This window comes from Caretta caretta, chromosome 4 (assembly GCF_965140235.1).
Source record: "Caretta caretta isolate rCarCar2 chromosome 4, rCarCar1.hap1, whole genome shotgun sequence".
Lineage (NCBI taxonomy): Eukaryota > Metazoa > Chordata > Testudines > Cheloniidae > Caretta > Caretta caretta.
The window spans coordinates 78,740,565-78,758,413 of record NC_134209.1 but is presented as its reverse complement, the minus strand read 5'-3'; the positions used below and the strand labels follow the sequence as shown (position 1 = coordinate 78,758,413).

The window sequence follows — 17,849 nt, the reverse complement described above, 5'->3', positions numbered from 1 at the left end:
ACAGTGCTACTCCCCCACCTTTTCTGCCCTGCCTGTCCTTCCTGAACAGTTTATAACCATCCATGACAGTACTCGAGTCATGTGAGTTATCCCACCAAGTCTCTGTTCTTCCAATCACGTCATAATTCCTTGACATCACCAGGACCTCCAGTTCTCCCTGCTTGTTTCCAAGGCTTTGTGCATTCGTATATAAGCACTTGAGATAACCTGCTGATCGCCCCTCATTCTCAGTATGAGGCAGGAGCCCTCCCCTCACAGACGTTCCTGCCTGTGCTTCCTTCCGGTATCCCGCTTTCCTACTTACCTCAGGGCTTTGGTCTCCTTCCCCCGGTGAACCTAGTTTAAAGCCCCCCTCACTAGGTTAGCTAGCCTGCTCGCAAAGATGCTCTTCCCTCTCTTCGTAAGATGGAGCCCGTCTCTGCGCAGCACTCCTTCATGGAACACCATCCCATGGTCAAAGAATCCAAAGCCTTCTCTCCGACACCACCTGCGTAGCCAATCGTTGACTTCCACGATTCGAGGGTCCCTGCCCCAGCCTTTTCCATCCACAGGGAGGATGGACGAGAGCACCACTTGTGCCTCAAACTCCTTTATCCTTCTTCCCAGAGCCACGTAGTCCGCAGTGATCCGCTCAAGGTCATTCTTGGCAGTATCATTGGTGCCCAAGTGGAGAAGCAGGAAGGGGTAGCGATCTGAGGGCTTGATGAGTCTCGGCAGTCTCTCCGTCACATCGCGAATCTTAGCCCCTGGCAAGCAGCAGACTTCTCGGTTTTCCCGGTCAGGGCGGCAGATAGATGACTCAGTCCCCTGGAGGAGAGAGTCCCCGACCACCACCACCCACCTCCTTGTCTTGGGAGTGGTGGTCGTGGAACCCCCATCTCAGGACAGTGCATCTCATGCCTTCCAACCAGCGGAGTCTCCTTCTGCTTTCTCCCCCCAGACATATCATCTGGTCCACTCTCCGCAAAGGTACCTGTGGAGAGAACATGAAAGCAGTTAGTTACCTGTGTCCGCGTTGCTGGAACTCGGACATTCCCCCTTCTTCTTCTGGAGGTCACATGTTGCCAAGCTTCTTCACTGGCCTCTTGGCTCCACTGTGCAACCAGCTCTAAATCTTTAGAGCTTTGTGCCCGTAGAAGCATATCCTGACTTTTGTCCAGAAAATCCTCAGTGTCTCATATGCAACGCAGGGTCGTTATCTGTTGCTCCAGACCTTCGATCTTCTCTTCCAATATAGAGACCAGCTTGCACTTTGTACAGACAAGTCTGAATCTTGGGCCTAGGCTAGTCTATATTCCACTGGGGTCCTGTGGACTACTGGGGATATTAGCTGGCAGTTCCTTCATGGAGCTGTGAGCACAGGCATGTACCTGGAGCAGCCTCAACACGTTTGTGGCAAGAGAGGGACCCTGGCACACATTTATATTGAGTGCACCAGGTTGCAGCCCCTCTTACAGGTCCTTTAAAACCTCCTCCAGTTCTGTCTGCACTTTTCCCTGCACCTCCTGATTTATGTACACCCTATCTGTGGCCTCATGAAGTTGTGAGACCTTCTGACACTGGCCAAGGTGGCCATCCACCATACTAAGAGGACGAAGATGGACAGGGTGCTCTGTGATTGCCTACTTCAGATCCCTGCTGAAGTCATATCTCTGGGCGGAGTTCCTCTGGGCTGCATCCCCTGGATTAGTAGTGGCCACTGTCTGGGGTTCTCTTCTCAGTGTTCCCCTCTGGATCCCTGCTTTTGAAGAGAGAGAGAGAACAGGGATAAATTTACCTTAGGTTAAAATCAGCTTGCCTCTGGAGTAGAACTTGGCAGAATGTTAGAAAAACATATGCTTTTTCGTTTATAGTGTTTTTAACATTGTAACAAGAATGATAAATACAGAACTCATATCAAAATAACATACGTACATTGTAATAATTGTAGAACAAATGTGACTATTCCCATGCTTATAGATTCTAAAATCAACCTGAGATGAGGGTAAGTTTGAATACTTTTGTGTCTGGAAATAACAGACCAAGTTTACAACCTAAGCTGCTGCTGTTCCCACAAGCCCACATTCAAACAAATATCTGTGCTCCCCCAAGTTGCCATCTTCCTGCCCCTTACCTTAAAGGAAGTTAGCAAGAGAAAGTCAAAACCCTTTCTAAGCAGTGTCAGCAGTCACTATAGAGATTGCTAGAGAACCTAGCCACTGGGGTAATGTAGTGTGGTTCAGATGAAACTAAAACAAATAGAAGATGAATCAGGGAGTATGAGAATAGACATCTGGTGACTTTCTCTGACTTTGGATGATGCTTCAGAAAATTCCTCTTATGTTTTTCTTTGCCATTTGAACCTGTCCTCTGAAATAAAAAACGTTGGGGTTGTATCTCCTTCACCTGACTGAGCAGAGGGAAGTCTTCCATCCTTCTACTGGAGGGCTTCCATCATCTACTGGATGATACTCTCTATCATCTTTTTTTTTTCCTCCTTTCGTCCCACAAAAGCTCCTTACTAGGTGACTACAGATTTGTTCCTAATATCAAACCATCCTACAGGCCAAAATCAAGAACGGACCTTTGTTTGAAGAGGTTCATGGGATCAATGTGGCCCTATTTTTTTCTAGCTATACAGAAGAGTTTAACTTTTTGATTAGAACAATAATGATCATAATTTTATTTTTATCCACCTGTATGTATTGTCCATGTTACTTTCATTTTTTGAAATTATATTTCTGGTTTTTGTTTTAGTATTGTTAAGTATTGTCCATAATCCCTGTGCATGTTTTACACACATTGTGTACATATCAGAACTAAGCAGCCTTCAACTTAGTTTTATATCATAGAAGATAGTGACAGTTTCAATTGGGCTCTATGTGGAATACATTAAATTGTATTGTCTATGACATACTGGCTTTATTTTGAGTAGGTTATTGTTTTAATAATAGAAAGGTATGAATTGTTAAACACTATAAATAGATTCCTGTTTCTGTCCTTGCTATCTTATTGATCGTTAACATATACAGAACAGGTAGAATCAATATAGTCTGAGAACCCACATGTATTATTCTCTATGCCATGAAGCAGAACAGAAGAAAAGACTACTATCATTACAGAACTTTAAATGAATCTACTGATTTGATATCAATAGTTTACTGTATCTTCAGAACCTTGACATAATATAGGGAATTGTCATACCTGTGACTGGATGTTGCAGGATGTAAAACAAATAACAGAAAATCTGCACAGGCACCATTTTTACAGTATCAGTGGCACTCTTAATCTAGTCTTCCTTGCCTGGAACTATGATTTAGGGAGCCCTAATATGGCTGCACAAAAGAGGAAGGGACTTATTTCCCTTTACTTTCCTGTGTAGCTATATTTCAGTGATTCACAGCCTGGCCATATTTAGTGTCTTCACAGCGTCAGTGTTGTACATGAAGGTGGAGTATGTACATATCACTGAATCTATGTAATTAAACAAATGCATTATTAGTAGAGAGCTTAAAACAACTGCCACCTGAAATTAGAGGACAGAACATTACAGCTTGGTTCCATCTTTTATTCAAACTGTAAAGTGCAAAGACAATATATACTGTACAAAGAAAAGGAGTACTTGTGGCACCTTAGAGACTAACACATTTATTTGAGCATACTCTTTTGTGAGCTACAGCTCACTTCATCGGATGCATTCAGCTGTAGCTCACGAAAGCTTATGCTCAAATAAATTGGTTAGTCTCTAAGGTGCCACAAGTACTCCTTTTCTTTTTGCGAATAGAGACTAACACGGCTGTTACTCTGAAACCTATATACTGTACAGTTATTTTTCTTGCATTTATAACCACAAAGAACAAGAAGTGATGAATGACTAACAAAAGCTCCTTCAAAATATTCAATGAACTGGAATTTATATTATAAAATATGTTTACATTAATTCTCATCATTCTCTTATTACAGTGCAAACTAGAATATCAAGCATGCGTCTCAGGAAAACAGATTTCTGTGAAGTGTGAAGGACGTTGCCCGTGCTCTTCAGATAACCCCACAATTATAGGCAGAAATGGTCAGAGAGGTAAGTAAAGGCAATTTTTAGAGAGGAATATGATTTAATTCATGGAAGAATACAGTGATCACTAAATGGTGACTATTCTAAAGAAAAATGAGGGTTTTTTTTTCTTAGAGTGGGTTTTGAAATAACAGCTAGAGTAGAAGACAATATTTTTCCATGCTAACTGTAGTGTAAAACCATTGTTGATATTTGTATTTTTGTTGAACACAACATGCTCAAAACACACAGGAAAAAAAAAACAGTCTTTGCTCCAAACTGCTTTCACTCTAAAGGTCAAGAAGACAAAGATGCACTAAAGAATCCAGGGTGGGAAGTAACTTAGTTTTAAAAAATTATCCTTAAGTAGCAGCAATTGTATTGTTACGTACTCACAACTAGAGGGCATCATGGAAAAGGTGAGCTTGTATGTGAGAACTGAATGAGAAGACATTGATGACTTTGTGAACCAGGTGCATGGTATTTTTGTGAAATTTGAGTCAGCAGAGCATTTGGTTGCTTTGTGGTGCTTCTGAGCCCCTCGCACAGTTGGTAAAAAAAAGATTTGTGACCAACCCCTTCTAGATTCTACTGATTCCTGAGTGCTGGAACAGCCCATTGTGGCTGTATGAAACTGGTGTAAATTATATAACAGCAGGAGTTTGCTCTAGTGGCTGCTAGATGGATGACCTCAGAGTTGGGAGGGTGCACAAAGGTGGTTTTAAATTCACCTTTGTGCACAAACCTCCTAAGTGTGCCAAATGCAGCACAGCTAGAGCCTGGGACTTTGTCTTTCTTTCCTCTGCATTTAAAGAACCTCTTTGTGTATAAATGCTATTTCTCCTCGCTGGAATATATGAATACTGGTCTTCTGAAGATATTTTTCTCTGGCAACGTTATAAAGAATAAATAAATAGCATTTATGGTCTTGGTGTATATTATTATATCAGTACTTTCTGAAGCTAATTTATTAACTTTCATGGGCTATTTTAAATTGTGTAGAGAATTCTTACCTCCATTGTAAACATTAGCTGCTGATTAAGTACATTTTTCTTACGATTTTAAAAAAAAGAGAGTGGATTAGTTAATTTTAAGCAATGAATTTAAGTAACCACAATGAACACGGATACATGTACATGCACACACAACCAATTACAAAACTGTGCTAAAACATCACTTATTCCACTCCTTTTTTTCTGCAATAAAATCACTAAGGGTTATATAAATACTGTCTCTAGTATAAACTGCTGCACTACAATAAGGCATCAGGGTTTTTTAATTACATTAATTTTTAGTTGTGCTTTGGTACCTGTTATCAGGGCTTGAAAAAATTCTGCAACATCTACTGACCCTGGTAGCTCAGGTGAAAAATACTGAAGCAGGGGTAAAACTCAATTAGCTTAATTGGTGCAAGTCCCTGCATGGTTCAGCATACCAATCACTGGTAACCAATTGCTGAATTAGGGCTATTTCTGAGTATAGACCAGAGACTCCCCCATGGGTGGAAGAGAGATGATCCTGCCTGGCTACCTGCCTCCTGCTTGCCCAGCAGTAGGTATGAAGTGGAGAATCAACTGAGAGGCTTCACCCTGGGAGGCCATTTTCACCTCTGCATATGGTAACTCTGCCCCTGGCCCCCATCTTCCCTACAATCAGGGTTGCTAGAAAAATTTGTGCAGTGGGGTTGCTGAGAGCTATTGAACCAAACAGCAGCACCCCTATCACTTTTATTTCCAGCACCTATGCCTAAAATAAAGTAACAGTAGCAGCCGTCTACTTCCTGCCCTCTGCTTCCTGCCTCCTTTCCAGCCCATTCATCTGATCTAAATTCCTACTTGTCCTAGATGAGTGAATTTTTCAATCACAGCCTACTATTAATACTAAAATTATCTAAATACTGAAAATAAATTATAGGTATGAGTTAGCGGCTTCAACAAGATGGAACTGTTTTTTAATTAGCACTCTTCGGAATGAACTGTTCCTAAAGACTTACCCTGTCAGGGGATAAAGATCATTTATGTTCAGTTGAGTAGAGGGGAAAGGCAGTGAGAATTTAAAGTAATCCTCTCCTGCCTGATTGTGAGGACAAACAGAGTACAAGGTTTTTTTACAGCTGCAGATCAGCAGTACGTAAAAATGTGAGTGTCATTTCTTTTCAGTGCCAAAGGCCAGGAGCCATGAAAAATGTGAAAGTACGTTGAGTATCATTGCTAGTATTTCATTTACGTTAAAAGTGCATAACGCTCCAGCAGTAGTACGCTGTGTGTGTTAGAGAACATTGAGGGGGATTGACTAACAATGCTCATCTGTGCTTTGATCAACAAAGTGTCATCTAGGAATCATGTTGAAACGGTTGGGAGTGTTTTGTCATGCTTCTGCAATTTTCAAAAGAATATAGGACGTATCCTCAAGAATATAACTGTGAGAAATATAATCACATTGTAGATAGCTGGACTACCAAATTGTTTAATTAATGAATCCAAGCAACTTTTTTGGCATGAATAAAACATAAGTTTAATAACAGTATCTGAAAGTTAATGTTACATAATTCACCAAACTGCTTGTGCTTGCACGCTAATTTAGTGATGTAGTGTGCAGTTTGTGGCAACTAGCTACTTTGACTTAATTTAATTCATGTTCCTGTTCAGCCAAATTGAGTTTAAAATATAAACAGCAGAATTTTCTTCAGGGGGAATTAAGCAAGTTAATAGTGGAATCGTAGAGAAGTTGATGAAAACGCTATTGTATTAAAGCCCTTCTGTGTCTCTTTAATAGATTTCATGTAACTGTGTATAAGAATTTAATTCAGATAAAAATGTGTTCTGTAGAACTAGAATAATTTGACATTATATATTTTTAAAAATCCTTCCTACCTTTTAACCCATTTTGCTTCCCCCCCACCCCCACTGCTGACCTAGTTTTTCTGCATGAGTCTTAAACGGCAGTATATGACTGTTTGAATCCCTTCTCTTTTCTGTGTCCAGTACAGATTCATTTGTACTCTCCAGTCTGTGAATAGTACCATGTTAACTCACATTGACAATCCGTTGTTAGGTGCATTTTTCTCGTCACTGAGACTGTAGTCTCTTGCAACTTAATTATGTTGCCCAGACTTCTTCAGACTGGACTACATTACAAAGTTAGGTTGACATAAGACAGCTTATGTTGACCTAATTATGTCAGTGTCTTAACTACAGCCTCCCCCCGCTGATGTAAGTGCCCTACTACACCGACCTCATAACTCCACCTGCATGGGAGGCGTGAGGGGTATGTCGGTGTAGTTAGGGCAACGCAGTGTCTTTGTAGACACTGCATCCCTTATATCAGCTGCTGACTGTCTTGTAAATTTCACAGCAGAAGCCAACTGCTCCCTGCTCCTCTGGAAAGCTGGGCTGCTGGACCATACTCCTGGGAGAAAATGGACCCCATACCAACTGGGAGCCAGGTCAAGAAGCCCTGGCAACCCCAACCTCCCCACTGGGAGCTGGGCAGCCTTGTCAGTTTCTCAGCTTGGTGAACCAAGAAATTGACAAGGCAGGTTTCTGGGCTCCTGGGCTCCTGGAGCCTGTGGGACAGCTGGGTGCTCAGGGACCAGGCTCTCGGCTCCCCACACTGCCCTTCTTAGGTTGGTGGAAGTGCTTCTGGTGAGGACACGCACCACTGACCCAAGAAGGGTAGTGTGGATATGCAACACTTCAGTTAGTCAACGTAATATAGGTTGACTTACATTTCTAGTGTAGACATACCCTTCTATACTTATGAATTTGACTATTTCCTTTCATTGCACCATGTTCACTTTGGGTCCAAATCTGCACCTATTGTGGTCAATGGCAAAACTTTCATTTACTTCAGAGATAAAGGATCAAGCCCCTTTGTTTCTTAATTCCACCAAATTTTGGAATGCTAGCATAGATTTTTGCCTATTTACAAAGCTTATTTAGTTTTTGTTTTGTTTTTAAGCATATGTAGGCATTTATAAGGTCCTTGTCTAGCCTCAACACTAAGCCAGTCTATACTATTATGATTGGACAATTCCCAGCCTCCCCACACTCTTGTAATACTATGACTCATCTTGTGTTGGGGAACTAGGTTGGACGGCTTGTCATACCTAGTGCTGTGAGTCCAAATGCCAGAACTAAGGGTCGCGACAGAGTTGGTGCCAGGAATCTTAGCCAAGGGTCAGAACCAGATTACCAGGAATCAGGGAAGGCAGGAGGCGGGCTGGTTCTGAGGCAGAAGCAAGGCTGGGTACAGGAAGCTTCTTCAGCCAATCAGGCAGAGCACTTTGTCAGATAGCCTAGCTGACTTGTTAGGCTGTCAGGAGTCTTGAACAGATGAAGCTGTGGGGCCTTACTCCTGACTTTTTGTCAGATCTTCACTGTTGGATTTTTTGTGTGTTTGTTTGGATGGGGGGGGGGTTAGGGGTTGGGAGTCAGAATGTCAGATCTCTTCTCCTTTGCAGATCCCTTCATTGCAAAGTTCTATCCAAATCCTTCTATATCATTTTATAGTTCTTTCTTTTAGCATATTTGAAAAGGAGGTAAAAATATATTTTAAAGATTATAGAAACCATGTCTCTGTACTTTGATTGAACAATCACCAATGTGACAGGTCTAATTATAGGGAATTACCTCTGAATATGTGTGTGACCCCACTCTCTAGCCTTATGCCACATTAACCGCTACAATTAAGTGTGGTCTCCTTGTCATTTTCTACAAAATGTTACATGTGGATAGTTGATAATATGCAGAACTGAAAAAGAATATTGAAGACTTAAAGTGAAGTGAGCTGTATTTTTCATTTATTTTTGAACCACAAATTGACAATTATTGCTATCTGGATAAAAGCTAAAAAAGGAAACCAAATATGTAAGTATACAGAGACACAGCTCCTAAGCGAAAAATAATGTACCAGGAAGTTTCTGAAATTAGGAGATGGTCTGACTGGATTTGATTATCAGGGTACATACTTGACTAAATCACATCTGGTTTGAAGGAAGGTGGAAATAAAATGAATGCATTAATATATTTCAAAAGTACCAAAATAGATTAATCTTCCTTTTGTGAGTTGGATAGAGTATAGAACCTAGGATCGACACCTCTCTGATACCAGCTGCCAAGCACAGGACGGGGGAGGTGTTGGGCTGGGTTTGTTAAATGCTTCAATTCATTCACAAAAAGGAATATCAAAGGCAGCTGTCATGGCCCTAAGCAAATTATAATAACCAAACAGTATAAATGCAGAGCATGAGAGGGGGAAATGTGGGCAAGGAAAAGCAAATTTGTGCTTATTATTTATTTACTGATACTTTTATTTTATAGCTATAATGCAGATCGGGATCCCTATTAGCTGTACAAACATAGGACAGTAGTCCTACCTCAAGAGGCTTACAATCTATGAAAGCACACAATATCTAAATGATAAGGGAAACAATTATGTGCAATCTAAACTACATTTGCTTTTTTATATATATAATTTAACATTGTGTGTGTGTACACACACAATAGATAAGTAAACATACGCTACCTTTAAATGGAGAACTGAGCAGTTGATGTTGGCCATTGGTATTTTGACTGGGGTGGAGGTAATGCAGTAAGGCAGGACAGGAACAGAGTTGTTAAGAGCTTTGAGGTTGTAATTATATTGGATTTCTGCAGTGTCTTTACCTCAGTCTGTAATATAGGTTGGTCCCCCTCTCATGTGACTCATGCTGTGAAGATTTTTTTAGTTGGACTTCCTTTACTGAATACCTCTATATTTATAATGAGGGATCCTAGTTTTCTGTGGTTAAAAACAAAAAGCAGAATTCTCTGATTTAAAAAAAAAGGAAAAATCCACGATTACAATGAAACACTGAACTTTAGTTTCTGTAACAATATATATAGGTATCAGTTGAACACACTGTTTTATTGAAATATTTACAATTTTTAAACTGACAGCCAGAGCCCCACCTTTGTGTATGTTCTTATTTTTTCACAAAATGGAAAAACTAAAGATAATCTGTAAAAGCGCAAATTCTGCGTTTTTATGTGGCAGATTGATTTTTAGTATCCCTGTTTATAACCACCTTCCATAGCAGGACAAAACTATTGGTCAAAAGCTTATAATATTGACATGAAGTAAACTTCTGGAGTGATAGAGACTCTGCAGAAATCTAGACTTGAGGCAAAGGAACTCTAAATGACAGGAGGGTAGGAACACAGGTGCAAGATAGCCATACTCAGTACTCTGTAAACAAACAACATTTTAAGAAATCTCTGAGGATGGTTAGAAGTAGGCAGAGGCTGTGGCATGTGAAATCTTGTAGAGAGAAGCTTATTCTCCCTCTGGGGGAAATACTGAAAGTTGAGCCACTCTGAGTGGAGATGACTGATTCTGGTTAACTCCAAGTGCTTTTCCACCCATTTAATCTAGTGACACTCCCTTATAAGGCAGACATTTGCTTCTACTCCCATCCCTGTCTTGTGTATATGAGTGACTGAAGCCTCACTATCTGAATAAATTAATATTAGATGTACAAAAAGTCTTACTGTGCAAAGCTGTAAATGGCTGGTGTATTTTCTTTCCTGTCTGGACCAAATATTTTGATCATGGATAGATGTTTCCATCCAAGCCAGGAAACTTAGTATCCGATGTGGCTGCATTCATTCCACTGTTGAGTCTGGAGGGGCATGTAGATGGGATGTACATAGGATTCCCACCTCTGTAATGAGATCCATACTGAATCTGGCATTGACACCAGATCCTGAGATTTTGAGTGTCAGGAGAGACTACAGAAGGGGTATGGAGTGTTCTTGTCAATGAGATTTGCCCTATTAACTACATTTACAACTGCTGGGGATGGCAGACTTACCTGGCTGAATGGGCTCTGGATGGGTGCATATAGGTTGTGCTCTTCTTATGGACCAATCATGACCTTATGAATAATGAATAGAGTTTCCATGTTCACTAGCCACCAAGAAAGAAGTGTTCACTCTTGGGAATGTTTTGAATAACTCCCCATTAAGATTGTTGGTAAGAGGTCAATTAAAGTTTGTATTGTAAGAGGCTTCCTGAGAAAAAGGAGTCTTCATTAATTTGTCATGTAAGGAGGAATTCATATGTAGCCTGGACAACTACTACCACCGGCATGATTTTTTTTTTTAAGAGTACTCTTCTGCCAATGTGAAGCCAAAAGGCAAAGTGTCCTACTGAAAATGCCTTCATCTGTTGTAAGCGTTGAGGGGCATTAAGCATATGAATGTAGGAAGCCTAGCAAGGGGACACCGTAATGTGCTGAATATTGTCACTCAATTAATCACAGTTTTAGCAAATAAGTTCCAGGAGCACCATTATATTAGTTTATGTAGGTTACAGGAGATGGGAAAACTTGATGTGAACACACATACAGTTAGATTAACAGCAAGGTGGGTCCTGTTGTGTACATTGCTACTTAAAAAACAAATATAGGTAATTAATGTTTTTAAACAAATTGCATAACAGCATTCCCAGAAAGCCTCGTTATGTTTTTATACACATGGCACTATCTTCTTACTATATGAGTAAAAACCCTGCTACATCATACAGGTGTGGATACCAAATAAACCATTTTTTCTGCTGTTTGTATTGAAAGAGAAAGTGGAACAGTTTCCCAAAATCACAAATGTACAATTAGAGGGATGAGAGTAACACTTGCAATAACCTCTTAATCACTACTTTGCATTATTACCTTTCAAGGAAAAACAGTACATTTTATTCTCTCTATAAAATTAACTTCAGGAATGAACTCCATATGCCTTAAAATATACACTAGACTAGTCAGACCTGACAACATTAATGATTAGCTATGGGGTGGCCAAATGAAGACATTTATATAAGAATAGGTTAGATTCCCATCTAAAAATGTTTAGATTTTTATTTTATATTCAAGATTAAGACTTCAAATCCAGAAAAATGAACCCCTACAGTAAGCAGGCTCTCATGTTACGATGTGTCTTGTTTTTATATTCATAAATCTACTCATATGAATTAACATGAGTTCTGAATATATTTCACAAAATAGGAATGCCGTAAGTGATGTTGTATTACTGATAAATTGATTATAGAAAATACTGGCTTCCCCCCCCAAAAAAAAGTTGTATTAAATTGGCAACAAATGCCTTTAAGAGAGGTGTGCTTATTTTCAGGATGGAGAAACTGTTGCCATTTCAGAGGTCCTCTTTCTTAGAGAGAAGAGGCTCAATAAATGAGTGGGCATTTTCAAAAGCAGCAGCATTAAGTCAGGTTTGCTGATTGGAAATCTTTCACACGCTATTAGCTGAATCAGCCCTTGTTTTGGTCAATTTTTTATTGCACTGTTCTTCTTTCTATCTGTATTTCAGGTTTTTAGTTCATTACCATAAGATGTCTCATACAATACAATATTGACTGAAAGCAGTAAAGCAGTTTATACTGAAATTAAATGCCAAGCAGCATCTGAAGTAGATGGTCTTGTGGCTAATGCACAGGACTGGGAGTTAGACTGGATTTCTTTTCCTGTCTGTGCCATAGGCTTGCTTAGGTCCCTTAAAGCCTGATCCTGTACACTGAAGTCAATGGACATTTTGCTGTTGATTTCAGTGGGAAAAGGATCAGACCCTTGTGCTGCCTGTGACTCAGTTTCATTGTCTGCACAGAGATGATGAAGCTTAGTCCATTAAGGACCTAGGGGTGACAGTGGATGAGAAGCTGGATATGAGTCAGCAGTGTGCCCTTGTTGCCAAGAAGGCCAATGGCATTTTGGGATGTATAAGTAGGGGCATAGCGAGCAGATCGAGGGACGTGATCATTCCCCTCTATTCGACATTGGTGAGGCCTCATCTGGAGTACTGTGTCCAGTTTTGGGCCCCACACTGCAAGAAGGATGTGGATAAATTGGAGAGAGTCCAGCGAAGGGCAACAAAAATGATTAGGGGTCTAGAACACATGACTTATGAGGAGAGGCTGAGGGAACTGGGATTGTTTAGTCTGCAGAAGAGAAGAATGAGGGGGGATTTGATAGCTGCTTTCAACTACCTGAAAGGGGGTTCCAAAGAGGATGGCTCTAGACTGTTCTCAATGGTAGCAGATGACAGAACGAGTAGTAATGGTCTCAAGTTGCAGTGGGGGAGGTTTAGATTGGATATTAGGAAAAAAATTTTCACTATGAGGGTGGTGAAACACTGGAATGCGTTACCTAGGGAGGTGGTAGAATCTCCTTCCTTAGAGGTTTTTAAGGTCAGGCTTGACAAAGCCCTGGCTGGGATGATTTAACTGGGAATTGGTCCTGCTTCGAGCAGGTGGTTGGACTAGATGACCTTCTGGGGTCCCTTCCAACCCTGATATTCTATGATTCTAAGGCTGATAAAGTACTATGAGCTGACACAGTGAAAAGAGTTCTAGAAATGCAATTTATTATTATTAATCTAATTCTGTTTCCAGTGAAAATTAATTTAGCAGTAGATGTCAGTTTTTTCACATTTTTGCTTTTTATCATATTTATGCAAAATATTTTCCTTTAAATAAGTTCAACATCACATTTCTATTTCAAATCTTTACATATATACCAAAACATTTTTGCCTTTACTAATTCACTCATTTACAATTTTGAACTTTTAAAATGTGGGTCTTTTGTGGCAGTTTGTTTGTGCCCTCATTTCAAACTTTTACGCCTTGATATTGGACTGTAATTTTGACAAAGAATCTCTTTCTCCTTCGGTGTTATAACTGCTTCATAGTCCATTTTCTGCATGATAGTTCTGTAATATAGACTGCTATTGTTAAATTTAAAAAAATTATTGCTTTACAAATTTTTATATTAACATTCATTTTACTAGAGTAGTGAAGTGGTCTCAGTAATATTCATTTGTAATTTAAAACTGATTACTAGTGTTACAGTAGGAATGTGATATGATATAAAGGGAAATTGCTAGTACAATAAGATTTTATTGTTGTATTTATATAAGAATGCTATTTCCTATTCATGCCAAACATGGACATTTACTTCAGTGTTTGTGGAATAGTGGAAGCTTTAATGGAGACATTTTTATTGTTTATTCCCCCACTGTTCAAAAGTTCTGTATGAATCTCATTTAGATTTCTAAGAAGAATAAAAATATAGCAGCTCTGTACCATATCTTGAAAAGCATGGAAGTAAGGATATTTGTTTTTGCACAGATATCCTTTGGGTGAAATTCACCTAGATGCAGAATGCTAGCAAAAGACCCATCATGCTACATAAGCTCTGTGTTAGGGCTTCTAATAGAGAGGCTTTCATAACCCTTGCACATGAAGAAAAGTGTCTCTGTACTAGCCTCACATACGGCAGATTAAAACAAAGTTGATCAGTGAAGGTGGGCCAAGGGATCCATATTTACATAGTCAAACAGCACCCCACTTCCACACGCATAGTACAAGAGTGACACACAGGGAGCATTGCCATAGACTGGAGGCCTGGGAAATTGTAGCACTGCTCTATACCATAGGCCCAGCCTATGAGTGGATTTCACCTCCCAAAGTCTATTCTCTCCTTCGTTGCCTTTCACCTGCACATAGGCATGGGTACTGTGGCTTTATGTGGATGAAATTTCAGATCTCCGACATATAAAATCTACCATATTAAGAAAGACTTATAAGAACTAGAGTTGGTCAAAAAAATTTGTTGAAAAATGACCTATTGATTAAAAAAGAATTAATGGAAAATCTCCTGATTTCTTCACTTCGGGGGGGGGGAGAGGAGGAAGAGAGTGTTAGGGACAGGAAATGGCAGTAAAACATGTGACAAAGCTCTGTCCTTTCACCATGAGTCCCACATTTCCTGGCAGATTTCAGTAGCCTCAGAGGCTCACTGTGACCCTCCACATAACCCTTCTTTCTTGAGAGACGGGGGTCACAGTCTACTGAGCCATTTTCATCATAAGCCAGCAAGGGAGGTGAGGAGAAGTTATCCTTCCTTGCACAGTCTCTGTTGTCTCCCAGTCTCAGTGATTAATCAGGGGGCAAAGGTGAGGGGGGAGCCCGGGCCCACCCTCTACTCCGGGCTCTAGCCCAGGGACCCTAATAGTATCAGCTATGGTAGCTGACCTTTTAGAAACATGACATGTACAATTCCGTGCGCTACTTCCCCCACAGCAGGCCTCACTTCCTCAGGCTCCACTTCACCCTTACCTCAGGGCCTCCTTCCTTGTGCATGACATGGTGTGTACTACTCAGCCTCTCCAATAGCACAACTTCCTCCCACAGCTCCTGACATGCACACCCACCTGACTGACTGGGGGGCTTTTAACTAGTTTCAGCCAGCCGCTGATTGGCTTCAGGTGTCCCAATCAACCTAGCATTCTCCCTGCCTTCTGGAAAGTTCTTAATTGGCCCCAATTGTCTTAATTGACCTGGAGCAGATTCCATTTCACTTAACCTGGTACCAGGGATTTGTTTAGCCTGGAGCTAATATATCGATCTCCCACTACTTTTCTATAGCCATCTGGTCTTGCCCTGTCACAAATATCTGTCTTGTAGAAAACAAGATTCCTTCATATAAAGTAAAACAATGACGCCAAAACATTCTAGTTACATTTATGCCATTTAGGGAGTGGAGGGAAACTCAGTGATACAAAAGAGCAGATAACGTGTTGAGCAATGACAATTGACTTTTTACTCCTCTGAAACATAAACATGAATGCAAAATTCCTGTAAATCCTGTACTTTGTAGATGACTAACATTGGGAACTCGAGTAGATAGATGATGGGGGTAGGGAAACAGATTCTAATGTCCACAGAAATATATATCAGAGGGAAGAATCCAGTTGAAATAAAAGATATTTGTACCAGATATTTGTGAAAAAACAGTTTGTGCCCCATATTGTATCTTCCAAAACTCATTCAATAATAGTTTGTCTGTGGAAAGAGGACCCTTGTAATGTTGACAAGATCAAGTGAATTTTATAGGGATGGTGGGTTGCACAATAAGTACTTGTGGGAGTTAAAGCTTAACTTAAGAAGCCATTTTTGTGAAGAAATAATTTTAAAAGTGACAGGTTTCAGAGTAACAGCCGTGTTAGTCTGTTTTCGCAAAAAGAAAAGGAATACTTGTGGCACCTTAGACACTAACCAATTTATTTGAGCATAAGCTTTCGTGAGCTACAGCTCACTTCGAGCTGTAGCTCACGAAAGCTTATTCACTTCGAGCTGTAGCTCACGAAAGCTTATGCTCAAATAAATCGGTTAGTCTCTAAGGTGCCACAAGTACTCCTTTTCTTTTTAAGAGTGAGAATATTTTGCGTGTACGTTTTTGTACGAAGCTCTTTGACATTCTGTATGTTTCTTTTCTCCTTTTATCAATTTTGTAGTCTAAAATATCATAAGCCTTTTTAGTCTGAGCTGTTAGCCAATATTCAGGGTCTTGCAGATTGTTTCTCTTGGGAGGACAAATTGATGACAGAATTTGGTATCATGATGGAATCCTGATTATTTATAAAGAAGGTATACTAAGTCCTGTTTCCCTCAATACAATGGGAATAAAACAAGAGGAGGCAGTTTCTTTGCTCACAGTTCCAAACCTCCTTCCAGCTAACACTTTGGCCAAAAAACTCTCTCTCATTCTCCTTTGGCTTTCTCTAAGGGCCAGGTTACCCATGCTTCTCTTGTTGGCTTTCCGCTCTCTTCTCTGGCTGCTTCTGACTCACAGATACACACAGCTCCACCAAACAATACTCAGCCAGTAGGTATGCGTTCAAACCTCAGGGGACCGATGGCAATTCAGGCCATATGGCTTAGCTTCTCCTCCAGTCTTGCCATGTTGGTCTGTAATTTGGTTGTTGGCTTCTGTTGTTTCAACTATTACTAAATAATGGGGCATTTAACTTTTCTCTCATTTAGTCTGAATGGAAGACAGCTATCACACCTACTAGATTCAGCAAGATTTGTGACTGGCCATAAATCAAAGATCTATTCTTGGGAACCACCCAACATCCTGCATAACAGCATCTATTGTATTAGCAGTGTGATCACCACACATGTATGTAAATACTTTTGATAAGACCACTCCAATATACTGTCTAAATGGATAATTTTTCAAAACATTCACCAACTTCTTTGAGAATTCTGACTTTTCAGGTCAGATGCAGTCACTCTTTTTAATTCACATTACATAAATACTCAAGATATATGGGGTGTTGTTTAGGATATTAACATGTAAAGCTGCTTCCTTACTAGCTAAAGATTGCTGACTTGCTGTTTATAAAGGAAAATGCGTGCACAGGACTGTGATATGAATTTGTTTACTGTTAAAGTTCTGATTAGCCTGCTGATGTTATATATATATTGTGTATGTATTCTTCTTGTTTCAAAGCAAAAGATCCCATGATCAACTTTTTCTTTGAGGAGAAAAAAAATATATTCCTACCTGAATTTTCTTTTGTTATTGAATCCATATCTGTGTGTGTGTGTGTGTGTGTGTGTGTCAGAGCAAGAGGGAACATTAGAGAAATTGCTGTGTTGAAAGAAAATAATTAATGCTTTTTAATGTTGTGTAATTGTTTGATATCAGTAACGTTAACCTAGGGTATTAGATAATTAGTGAAGCAATTTCAAAAGTGGAGTCCCCAGACCACTAAATTGTTATGAAAGGGTAGCTTGTTAGGCACTGGTAGGCCAGATGAAGATTACATATACTAAACTAGTTTAGGTAAGTCATCAGAGCCCCCTTTAGTTAGGAATTTAGGATGTGTGGATTATAAAACTGGAAACATAAATATGGTTCAGACCATTAAAATGGTGTTGGATTCAATTATAATGGTTATAATTGCCTTAATTATGTACATGAAGG

At 39.9% G+C, this 17,849-nt stretch overlaps 1 protein-coding gene across 3 annotated transcripts in view; it reads left to right on the top strand.

Moving 5' to 3' along the window:
* Window positions 1–17,849, top strand: part of SPOCK3 (SPARC (osteonectin), cwcv and kazal like domains proteoglycan 3) — a 389,564-nt gene that overhangs the window by 292,603 nt on the left and 79,112 nt on the right. For all 3 annotated transcript variants that reach the window (XM_048847640.2, XM_048847639.2, XM_048847637.2), the window contains one exon: window positions 3,943–4,057. In XM_048847640.2, the coding sequence (XP_048703597.1) occupies window positions 3,943–4,057 (115 nt within the window). The remainder of the gene's footprint in view (window positions 1–3,942; window positions 4,058–17,849) is intronic.